Below are 12,594 nucleotides of genomic sequence, written 5' to 3'. Positions count from 1 at the left end.
CTGTTTGAGATGATCTAAATTCTGATGGGCCCCTGAGAGCATGGGCTATCTGGGTGTTAATGCCCGAAAGCATCAGGGCACTCTGCACTTGGCACTCAGCACTTGGTACTCAGCACTCAGTAGTCAATATATAGTATTTGCATATATCTCACTTGAAATTCACCCGGTATATAGAATTTTGTTCATATCTCACTCACATCACATCTGTTTGAGATGATCTAAATTCTGATGGGCCCCTGAGTGTGAGGGCTATCTGGGTGTTAATACCTGAAAGCATCGGGGCACTCAGCACTCGGCACTCGGCACTCGGCACTCAGAACTCAGTTCTCGGCACTTGGCACTTGGCACTCAGCACTCGGTAGTCAGTGTGTGGTATTTTGCATATATCTCACTCAAATTATATCCGTTTGAGACAATGTGAATTCTGCCACACCCCTGAGATTGAGGGCTATCTACATGTTACTGCCCGAAAGCATCAAGACCCGACATCAAAAACATCGAAAGCATCAAACTTCCAATGCTGAAATTCACCCGGTATATAGTATTTTATTCATATCTCACTCAAATCACATCTGTTTGAGATGATCTAAATTCTGACAGGCCCCTGAGAGCGAGGGCTATCTGGGTGGTAATACCCGAAAGCATCGGGGCACTCGGCACTCGGAACTTGGCACTTGGCACTTGGTACTCAGCACTCGGTAGTCAGTGTGTGGTATTTTGCATATATCTCACTCACATTATATCTGTTTCAGACAATCTAAATTTTGCCACACCCCTGAGATCGAGGGCTATCTACATGTCAATGCCCGAAAGCATCGAGACCCGACATCAATAACATCGAAAGCATTGAACTTCTGATGCCAACATTCACCCGGTATATAGTATTCTGTTCATATCTCACTCAAATCACATCCGTTTGAGATGATCTAAATTCTGACGGGCCCTTGAGAGTGACGGCTATCTGGGTGTCAATACCCGAAAGCATCGGGGCACTCGGAACTCGGAACTCGGCACTCAGCACACGGCAGAAAGCTTGATTGCAACACTGATGGCACTGAGGTGGATGAGGGAACACCTCCTGACAGTGATTGAATGCCTGAACGCATCGGGGCACTCAGCACTCGGCACTCGGAACTCAGAACTGAGCACTTGGCGCTCAACACTTGGGACTCATTCACCCTGTATCTTGGATTGTGCATATATCTCACTCAAATCATATCTATTTAAGACTATCTAAATTCTGATGAATCCCTGAGATCTAGGGCTATCTGCATGTCAATGCCTGAAAGCATCGAGAGCCGACATCAAAAACATCGAAAGCATCGAACTTCTGATGCCAAAATTCAGCTGGTATATAGTATTTTGCTCATATCTCACTCAAATCACATCCGTTTGAGATGATCTAAATTCTGACAGGCACCTGAGAGCGTGGGCTATCTGGGTGTTAATACCCGAGAGCATCGGGGTACTTGGCACTCGGAACTCGGAACTCGGAACTCGGCACTCAGCACTCGGCACTTGGTACTCAGCCCTCGGTAGTCAGTGTGTGGTATTTTGCATATATCTCACTCAAATTATATCTGTTTCAGACAATCTAAATTTTGCCACACCCCTGAGATCGAGGGCTATCTACATGTTAATGCCCGAAAGCATCAAGACCCGACATCAATAACATCGAAAGCATCAAACTTCCAATACTGAAATTCACCCGGTATATAGTATTTTGCTCATATCTCAATGCGAGACAAAAGATTGGAAACAAAACTCAAAATTCAAAACTCGAAAGTACTGACTACCAAATACCAAGTACCGAGTACTGAATCTCGGGTCTCGGTACTCGGTATTCGGTACTCGACACGATGCTCGAAACTCATAAAACTGTTTCGAATCACCGAGTACTGACTACCGAGTACCGAGTACCGAATCTCGGGTCTCGGTACTCGGTATTCGGTACTCGACACGATGCTCAAAACTCGTAAAACTGTTTCAAATCACCAAGTACTGACTACCGAGTGCCGAGACCCGAGATTCGGTACTCGGGACTCGGTACTCGACACGATGCTCGAAACTCATAAAACTGTTTCGAATCACCGAGTACTGACTACTGAGTACCGAGTACCGAGTACCGAATCTCAGGTCTCGGTACTCGGTATTTGGTACTCGACACGATGCTCAAAACTCATAAAACTGTTTCGAATCACCGAGTACTGACTACCGAGTACCGAGTACCGAATCTCGGGTCTCGGCACTCGGTAGTCAGTACTCGGTGATTCGAAACAGTTGTACGAGTTTTGAGCATTGTGTCAAGTACCGAGACCCGAGATTCGGTACTCGGTACTTGGTGGTCAGTACTCGGTGATTTGAAACAGTTTTACGAGTTTCAAGCATCGTGTCGAGTACCGAATACCGAGTACCGAGACCCGAGATTCAGTACTCGGTACTTGGTATTGGTAGTCAGTACTTTCGAGTTTCAAATTTTGAGTTTTGTTTCCAATCTTTTGTCTCGCATGCCGAGTGCCGAATTCCGGGTGTCAGGTGTCAATACTCGGTTCTCAGTACTCGGTACTCGGTGATTCGAGTCTCGAGACTTGTGACTCGTGATTTACAAATTGACATTTGAAACTTGTGATTTCTGAGAACAATGTGTATTATCTTATGTATTTCTGTACTCATTTCACCGACTACCGAGTGCCGAATCTCGGGTCTTGGGTCTCGGTATTTCAAGACAACAAAAATGTATATCATCTTAAATTTGAATTTTCTTAACTCGAGCGTCGAAACTCGTAAAAATGTACAATACCTAGGCCTATCTGTCTATATGATATGTATCTGGGCCCACCCGTCTATCTAATACATAATTCACCTCACCCTTGGCCCACCTGTCTATCTAATATTACCCGACGTCGGCCCACCCATCTATGTAGAATTCCCCACGTCGGCCCACCCTTCTATCTAATATGACCCCACATCGGCCCACCCGTCTATGTAATAAATAATTCCGCTCACCCTCGGCCCACCCGTCTATCTAATATTACCCGACGTCGGCCCACCCATCTATGTAGAATTCCCCACGTCGGCCCACCCGTCTATCTAATATGACCCCACGTCGGCCCACCCGTCTATGTAATAAATAATTCCGCTCACCCTCGGCCCACCCGTCTATCTGATATTACCCCACGTCGGCCCACCCGTCTATCTAATAAATAACTCACCTCACCCTCAGCCCACCCGTCTATCTAATATTACCCCACATCAGCCAACCCGTCTATGTAATAAATAATTCCCCTCACCCTCGGCCCACCCGTCTATCTGATATTACCCCACGTCGGCCCACCCGTCTATCTAATAAATATTTCACCGCTCCCTCGGCCCATCCGTCTACAAAATAATACTAATACGTCAGCCCACACGTCTATATAATACTATTTGCTATACATCTCTCCTCAGGTCTATAATATATGTCAATCCTACTCTACATATTACCCACATGGGCCCACCCATCTCCATAATAATATTTCTCCCGGCCCATCCGCTATCATCGATGATATATATAACATTAGCATAGATGGGCCCACCCGTCTCCATCGGAAATAATATGCCTCCCGGCCCACCCGTCAACATCGGGAATATACATAACATCGGCCCATAATCCGCTGGCCCGTATAATACGGGATTTGTCACTGAAGGGGCTCATCTGAATTTGGCCAACCACACACCGACCTATTCAAAAACTTGTTTCAAATGGTCTTTGCCTGTCATTATAATGGAGACACTTCGTTGAAACTTGTGGAGGTTCATACTATACAGTCTGTGGTAGCTATGTGTCATATACCATATATCCGGTTACAGATCCGATGATCTGGATCTCAGATCCGATCCAGATCCGATGAACATATCCATCGTCCGGTCCACAGATCCGCTTTGATTCTTATTTCATTTCCTGTTCATATAACTCTAACTATCGTTCATCTCCTTTCGGTATTCCTGTACACCGGTATACCGGTTATCCTTTACTTCCGCTTTGCTTACTGATCCGCTATGCTTACTGATCCGCTACACTTACGAATCCGCTTTTACTTGTACTTCATTCCCGGTTCATGATTCGTGATCCATCCAACTTACCAATACGCTCCACTTAGACTTTGCTTATACTTTCGTACATAGCCTCGCACCTTTGCTTATTGATCATTCCGTTAGCTATCCGTAGTATATAAACCTTTGTATATGCGCTGTAGTAGATCAGTTCGAATATCATCTTAGATTGCACTCATTCCGTCTGGACTCTGAGTCCCTCCGTTATCCATCCGGACTTGAGTACGCTACTCTTGTCTACTCCGAGACTTAGGATAGATTCCTATAGTCCACATATCCGCCTCTGTCTTCGGACAGTCCTCACCCGCTAGTTTCTAGTCCGGATCCGATCCGGATTGGCCGTTACTCTATACATTCGATATCCGGAAGTCTTAACAGATCCATTGCAATACTTATCCGTTTCACTAGACGTGATACTTCAGCTCTCTGAAATAAGGGGCAAGACTCGGGAAAGGGGCACAGCGCACGAGCTGAGGCCGAAGCCCTTCGGATCCGATACTACTTGAGTACGGTCTTAACACTATGATTCCTCACAGTTTTCCGGGTATTGATGGTATTCTTTTCTACCTCATGGAGCGCCCAGGACTGGACATAATAAGAATGAGTGGAGCGGAAGAGGAGGGGATTCTTGACAAGGACTGAGTTCTTTTTTTAATGAGATGTAATCCCGTTTATTCAATGTATCACTACACTAACACATACTGTGCACTAAGATTTTTCTTCGAGTTCTCGTTTCATCGCATGAACCACGAGAAAATCCTTGTCTGAATGCGATTGGTCATACCATGCATTATCCTCCTCCCGTGACACATACTTCCAGTAAATTGATCCGGGTGGGGGTGGGCTTGGCGTTGCGAATATAGACTTCCATTTGGCAATGGTGGCTTTGGGTGTGGAAGTAACAGTGATAGTTGGCTCGGGTGGGTCACTTTCAGGTTCGGTGACGCTGTCCAAGTCATCTACATGAGGGGGAGCAGTATCTTGCGGTGGTGGGTCACTCTCGGGCTCAGTCACACTTTCAGGATCATCCATATGAAGGGGAGCAGTGACAACTTGCGGCGGTGGGTCACTTTTGGGTTTGGTGACACTATCTGGATTGACTACACAAGGAGGAGCAGTAGCTTGCAGCGGCAGATCACTTTCGGGCTCAGTGATATTATCCAGGTCATTGGGACGAGGGGGAGCAATGATGACTTGCTGTGGTGGGTCACTTTCGGGTTTGGTGATGCTTTCGGGATCGTCAGGCCAGGGAGGTAAGGTGTGTGGGTGATGCCTTAGTAGATACAAATTCTTGAGCTAAGATACTGTGCAATAATACAATGAGAACTCACAATAGTTGCTGCCTAATCATATGTTCTTTCTCCAGATGTGCTTGCCGGTATGTGGGGTTGAGAAGCATATCATCCAAGGGTGTCATCTTTGGTGTGCTGGAACAACTGTCTGAAAAAGATATGCTAAGGTACAATGTTAGTGGTTACAGCGTTAGAAGTGATGAAGAACATACCTTGTATCAGCATCATAACCATCAGTATCATGATCAAAAGACATCAACGGAGGATGGATTGATGATACTATAGAATAAGCTGAACTTAGTGTAGGATGAGTTGGACTTGTCAATTTCCTTTCTTGACTTGTACCGCAGCGCCCCTTCTCATCACACCATCATTATGTCCAACACAGCGATTTCACCAACAGGATACGCCAATATCCTCATGTCTCAAATTTCTCCACAACATTCTCTTGATCTGCAGTTTAATTTCAGGAGCTTGCATCATATTCAATTCACCCGGCGTGATTGTGATACCAATAACACCGTGAGTTCTATCAGATACACCTAATATTACATTAATTAGATACATGTGGCAGTCTTCGACGTCGAACGAAGGGCTCTGGGCCCTTCTTGATCTGGATCCCTTACCTGATGACAGCATGATCTCACAATTGAAGCAAGAGATATCCAAACTCCAGCACACAGTTGCCTTTCTCCAGTCAGAGAAAGTGACGCTCGTCAACGAAAACTTATGTCTGAATACAAAGTGTGAAACCTTACAGTAAGTTGAAGTCATTTCGCACGCATATATGCGCTATCACCGTGTTTGCTGATGTGATCAATGATATCATGCTAAACCTAACAGGACTATACTTGTTAATAGTCAAGGTTCAGCTAGCTCAACTGCCTCAAGTTCGTCTCTGTCTGTCGCAAGTGATGGTACTGCGGACTGAAAACTTAATCTTTTGGATGTCACTCATGAAGATTCTGATTGTGACCTCAACAGTCAAATCATGGACAAAGAAAGACTGGCAGGAGAACATGCCATCAAGTACATCAGCCAATCCTGGATCTTCTGGCAAGAAGCGAGGGGCCACGTGCATGGCACGTGGCATCAATGTAGCATGTACCTATCTGCAGGACGAAGCTGGGCAGCCTGTTTCTGCACAACGGGCAAAAACTATTCGTCTTTTCATGCTGTCATGTTTTCGACAACTCGAATCTCAAGGTCTCGCGCCTCAGTCCATTGGCCAAGCATCGCTCAAAGTCATACACTGGCTGATTCATATGCTACGCAAACATTACTTTGAATTCCGTCTGTGTGCTGATAATTGGAAAGCTATGAAATTAATGATCAACAACTATTCCCAATGGTACCACTACACCACGTCGTGAAGAAGCAAACTATCAAGTCTGAAGACGAGTCCCCAATGCCTGCTGTTACCCCTCCTTTGTCATCTTCTTCAATGCCTGCAGTTACCCCTCCTTCATCCTCTTCTTCAACGCCTTCTCTGAAATGAGTCCACATTGGTATCGACCCTCTTGCAGAACCAGTGTTGAAAAGACAACGAGTTGAAGTGGAGGATCTTGATGATGATTATCTGTATATTCCTCTGGTAAGCCGAACTTGCAGTCCTTTTTATTTATTAACTGTTGTAGATTACATGACCTGTGTCACCCCACACTGAGAACTCAGAAACCCTGTGACACCCTTCACCCGAACGCGCGCCAACTCCACCGCCCCGTGCTGACAAGGGAAAAGAGAAGGAAGTGATTGCTGTAGAAATCAACAATCTGATGTGAGTGATCGTTCTATTAATTGATTGATCCTACTGATGCTATCAATTATGTTCTAATATTGTCTTCAAACCTCACCCCAAACCGATCACAAAGAAGGTCCCTACTTCTACTTGTGTCGCCAACTCTTTGACTTCTGGAACTACTACCTCCAAGTCAACTACAACCGCCCCTCCATCCAATAACCTATCAGATACTGATGCATCTTCCCTGGCTGTCAAGATGGAACTCCTGGAAGCAAACCCCGCAATGTCCATTCCTTCTAATATGATCGACTCGAAGGCCCAACCAATTAAGAAGCAACAGCTGAGTACTAAGCCAATGTGCATGAGCCCCAAGATCACAGCGTGGTGAGTTCTATTTAGTATTTTCACAGCAAGCAATCTTAATAATATCTTTCTAGGAATCTTTGTGCCCTCGATTGGCAATTGAATGGCCATCAAAAGGAACCAGCAAGCATCTTCGCAATCTTCTGGAACGGCCTATCGAGCACTAACAAAGAGGTACATCATTTTAATATTGATTTCATTTATCTACTGACTACTGCTCTCATAGGCATACAAGCGCAAAGTGGTTCAACAGGTGTGTGGTATTTATTCTAGCTTATGTTTATACTAACAACAGTTTGTTTTATAGCTCCAATCAGCTGGACTTCCTGCCGCCATTGACAATGCAGACAAGGAGTGATGCATGGAGATTTGGCGGGATGGGCGGAATGGCGGAGGCAGGTGCGAGGGCAGCAATACCCATACTAGATCCTAATGATAGTGATACACATATATACAGCATTCGATGCAATTAGATCCCTATTCATCCCGCCTAATTGTAACATTTAAGCACAATTTTGCATCTAAAAGGCATCTAAAGCCAATGAAAAACAACAAATGTTGTCGATTGGTATAATGCTGGCCATTCATTCTCCGTTTTTGATGATGCGCGAGACCTTGTGCAAGCTGTGATCTTGCTCAGGTACACGGAAGGCAAGAGAACCATTCAACGTATGCAAGATATTTTGGAGGCTAGAATGTGGACAGGAAAAGTTTTGGGATGGCTTTGGGAGGGATTGAGAATATAACACAGACTTGCACAATTCGATATCCTGAATAGTAACCACTGAGTACCAAGTCAATAGCATAATTCAGAGCGCTCACCTTTGACGCCAAGTGACCCGCCTGTACCATAATTAACAAACACAGTATCAAATCGTGGTGCAACACTGTCGGACACAAATGTTCCTGAATGTCCAGGACGTGCATGGACGCTATCAACTGTGACCAGAGGATCACCATGACCACGAACATCAGCTGAGAGCCATTTCACCTTGTGAAAGACTGGTAGTGTTCGAAATGGGATGTGTATATCAGATGCTTGATCTTCGAGCTGCCTGGCCATAACAGTAGTGTTGGCAGGAAGTGTGACTTTTGCAACATAATGTGCGAGAGATGCATTAAAGTGTGTGGTGCCATATTTGTTAACGACCTTGTCCAATGTGACTGCCTTGATGGTAGGATGTTTCATCATCGTTTGAGTATGACAAAATGTCATTTCTGGGGGATGGGGCTGATGATGCGGACATGTGTCATTTCCAATGAGTCTCCACTGAATGTATTTCTCGTGTCGTAATATTTTCTCCCGCCATTCAAGCCAAGTTGTCATTTGAGCGAACTTATTCTTGTAATTCGTACAGCAATAAGTGTCTTTTGCGAGGTCAATGTGAAGGTGTTCGAGGTATTCAGTATTGTAGTTGTCCGTAGTGCCATACATTCAAATCATGTGAGCGTAGTGAGCTGTGGAGTGGAGCTTCGGCAAGTTAAAGAATTCCGAATGCTGAGGTCGATAAAGATGTCCTTGTTGTCGTGGAAAAGGTTAAGTGCCTCATCAAGTAAAACCAGTGTCTCAGAGCTGTGAGACAGGTACTGAGCAAGGTATAAAAAGTCTAGCAGACCACGGACGGCATGGAGGAGTCGACCCGAAGACATGTTAGCTAGATTGATGTCGATGATGATGCTGAGCAAGAAACGGCAAATTTAATTATGTTCTGTACCACTCACACGTGAAATATTTGTGATACCCTTTAGAAATAGTCGAATATGGTGATTTGGGGGAAGGCATCAACATCATGCATCAATCTCCGTGCTGCCACATGCATCGGAAAGCCAAGCAAGGAGATGCTTTATAAGCCCTTGGTAGAGTTGATGCAGAACGTCAGGAGTTACAGATTCAAATATATTGACAAAGGGTAGTCCCTCCCAGAACGGGTGGACAATCAGCTTAATGCCAGCATCTTTGCATGCACAAACAAAGGCCAATCCACCTTTGTCAAGAGCACAGAGTGCATCAAGTACCACACCCAGGTCTCGTGGTTGCCAGTTTGCAACACCAGCTGCAAGACCAAGCTCGTCAGAGGGAACGTTGCACTTTGGACATTGAGTTGTCTTGACTCCAGTAGCTAAAACTTGCTCTGGATAGTCTCCTGCAAAGCATGCGAACAGGGGATGTCCTTGATGCATTGTGCCATCACCACATTGCATATTAATGCCATCGATGCCAGCAGCTGCGAGTGGAGCAAGTACGTGTCCCACACAAGCGTGATATAAGTTGGTGAGCATCTGTCGGTGAGCGGCTTTGTTGGTAACATGTTCGAGGCGAGTTGTTGGAAGGTATGCAAGAAGGACATGTGCCTGGCATGACGGTTTCTGTCGAATATCCTTTGGGATGTTTCCAATAGTCATGTAGATGGGGTATGCTGTCTTGTTGCAAAACAACGTAACTTGAGTCTTGTCTGATGAAATAATGATGGGAATTATTGTAGCACCAGGGCACTCACGGTCTAGGTGTTTCTAGAGAATACAGTGTTAATACTTGTACATCGAAGCTCATGAAAGATATATAATACCAACCTGACTATTCCACCACCATTTTCCAGTATGCATCTCATGATATAAATGAATCATCTCATCTTTGTCGGCATAGTGGCATTCAGGCACAAAGACCAGAAAGTCAGCAAAATTCAGATCACTGAAAAGAGCCTTGATGCATTCAATGATATCGCAATAGTAGACATCAAACACTTCATTGGCGACAACAATCTGATCATGGGGGACAGATGGCTGAGTGGATATGCCTCCAACCCTGGAACTGCTTCGGCAGTTGCCAGCCTTAGTCAGGAGGTCATAGGTTCGAATCCTGCAACAACCACCAGGGAGTTTTAGTGGGTAGTGCTAGTGCTGCTTAGTCCCACATAACCCGCCTAATCCAGCAATGGGTATGCATAAAATGTATTTCTTCCTGGAGAGATAGCAATCTTCCACCTGACACAAATGCTATCACTGGTCGGATAGTTTAATATCTGACTGGTATGTACTCAGGTGCTATGTGCCTTCGAAATGGGGCCAGCCTTGCACAGTTGCCATTAGACATATGGCCTCTCAAAAAAAAAAATCTGATCACATTTGAATTTTGGACGACCCGGAAGTTCATTGTCAATGATCTTGTTCAGCTCCCGTGTATTCTTGAAGGAAAGACCAATCTTTTCACTAAGCTGGATGTGTTAGGATTAGATTGATCCTGGTGTTTGACAGAAGCACAGACTTACACCCTCAATAGAGACAAGTTCATCGAATGCAGTTGAGCTTGAACCTCGTAATTTTGCCCATTGAGCCATATCCCAATCAAGCTTCAAGGCAAATGGAGCATAGATGTTGTCTGCACTCACGCCATTAAGCTGTGCATGGTATGTTGCATTGCTTGGCTGCTTGATGGTTTTGACAGGCTGTCTGGCTCGTATATCAGGCGTATATCAGGGTAACAGACGATTATGGGCACCTGTTCATGTTCATGAAGTCGCTGCTGAGCCGTATGCCAAGCATCTTGGCCCTGATCTGCAGTAGGTGGGTGTGAGGCGTCATTGTGCTCGTTACATGCAGGTACTGGCACTACAGGAGGTTCCCATTCGTCATGATCGCTGATGTCATGATCTGAGTCATCTTCATCCATATGCGCCCTGCCAACATCCCCCTCAACATCTGACCCTGGCCATGCGAGCTCGTCCTCAGTGTATGTTCCAAAGAAATCTCCTTCATCTGGTGGGTCTGAAGCAAATCGCCGTGAGGAAAGGTAGAGGGCACAACAGCCGGGATTGGTGGTTTTCACGAGATGCTGGCTATAATCTGTGATTGATGCAAGCTTTTTATCACAGGAGGGACACATTATTTCAGGCATGTTCTGCATAGATTCAATGAAAAATCGAACACTGAATGCCTAAAAATCACTTACAACTTGTGACCCAACAGTAAGAACGAATCAGAAGTATGTGAGTCTGATGGTCAGAGAAGAGAGATGGTGAGGCTCTGCCGAAGTAAAGAAAGTTTAGGTAAAGCAATGCATCAGAGTTTCTCCTTTCAGCCTAATGTGACTTAATTTGGCAGGTCCAGCAGAGTATGAAGGGAAAGCGGGCTTTGGTGGCACAGGATAATGATGGCAATATGAAGGTGTGGGCGCCAAAGCAGCTGGAGGAGGCGGAAAGGGATTTGTGGTAGGAGGATGGATTGTCTTTGAGGAGGAAGGAGATACTGACACATCTCGTGTTCCATCTGGTTAATTTCTCATAATTGGAACATGCCCTGCACTATAATACTCCAGGATTTGTTGAAGTAAGTGTCGTCACAGATAACCTTTGATGTGAGTATAAAAGCAGACACAAAAAGATGGTGACCAGAAGAACCCCAAGCAGTGGGAAAATGTGCCATGAGTCACTGGAGCAATACAAGGGCAGTGAAGGTTAGGCTGACCATATGCTACATGCTCGGAGATTGGCAAATCTGAATCTCGCAGCAATGGAAGCAAATATCAGCCTCATTAAATATGTCCAGTGCATGCCAGCATAGATAAATGACTTTTGCCAAGCATAGTAGCTGAACACATCAAACATAGAGGGTGGTAATGGAGAGGAGAATGCTTCTTGATGGTTCATAAACGGAGGAAATGCAATAGCACTTGAACATACCAAAAATAGAGGGTGGTAATGGAGAGGAGAATGCTTCTTGATAGTCCATAAACGGAGGAAATGTCTTGCATCCGATTAGCCTGGCTGACGGAACCGAAACCATGTAGTTCATAAACAGAGGAAACACCATAGTACCTGAACATGCCGAACATAGAGGGTGGAAATGGAGAGGAGAATGCTTCTTGATAGTCCGTAAATGGAGGAAATGTCTTGCATCCGATTAGCATGCCACCAACAAGAAAGTTCCTGATCGACGGGAACATTACCAGGGAGGGAATGAGTGTGTGCACTAGGACTTTGTAAGGCTGTGTTTAAGTTTCTGAACATGAACTCACCAAATAGCAAACTAAGCCAGACAGGGAAAGGTCAACCCTGGCTTAGCGCTTAGTGTTATGGTAGTAGTCAAACATGCTAAACATAGAGGGTGGTA

At 45.1% G+C, this 12,594-nt stretch overlaps 2 protein-coding genes across 2 annotated transcripts; one reads left to right on the top strand and one right to left on the bottom strand.

Annotated features, from left to right (window-relative positions):
• Window positions 1-5,759: 5,759 nt before the first annotated feature.
• DFJ58DRAFT_737272 (uncharacterized protein) lies at window positions 5,760-7,846 on the top strand (the record flags this gene model as incomplete). Its single annotated transcript, XM_041386922.1, has 8 exons — window positions 5,760-5,906; window positions 5,959-6,143; window positions 6,228-6,301; window positions 6,369-6,628; window positions 7,256-7,509; window positions 7,563-7,662; window positions 7,715-7,741; window positions 7,796-7,846. The coding sequence occupies 8 exons, from the start codon at window positions 5,760-5,762 to the stop codon at window positions 7,844-7,846; spliced, it is 1,098 nt and encodes a 365-aa protein (XP_041235198.1).
• A 332-nt stretch (window positions 7,847-8,178) lies between these two features.
• Window positions 8,179-11,380, bottom strand: DFJ58DRAFT_719679 (uncharacterized protein; the record flags this gene model as incomplete). The annotated part of the gene is made up of 9 exons (XM_041384669.1): window positions 8,179-8,258; window positions 8,311-8,830; window positions 9,049-9,143; window positions 9,303-9,909; window positions 9,931-9,999; window positions 10,060-10,283; window positions 10,628-10,700; window positions 10,755-10,931; window positions 10,985-11,380. The coding sequence occupies 9 exons, from the start codon at window positions 11,378-11,380 to the stop codon at window positions 8,179-8,181; spliced, it is 2,241 nt and encodes a 746-aa protein (XP_041235197.1).
• Between the last annotated feature and the right edge of the window lie 1,214 nt (window positions 11,381-12,594).

Source organism: Suillus subalutaceus, assembly GCF_016647625.1.
Source record: "Suillus subalutaceus strain FC151 chromosome Unknown DFJ58scaffold_340, whole genome shotgun sequence".
Lineage (NCBI taxonomy): Eukaryota > Fungi > Basidiomycota > Agaricomycetes > Boletales > Suillaceae > Suillus > Suillus subalutaceus.
This window is presented reverse-complemented; position numbering and strand designations above follow the sequence as displayed.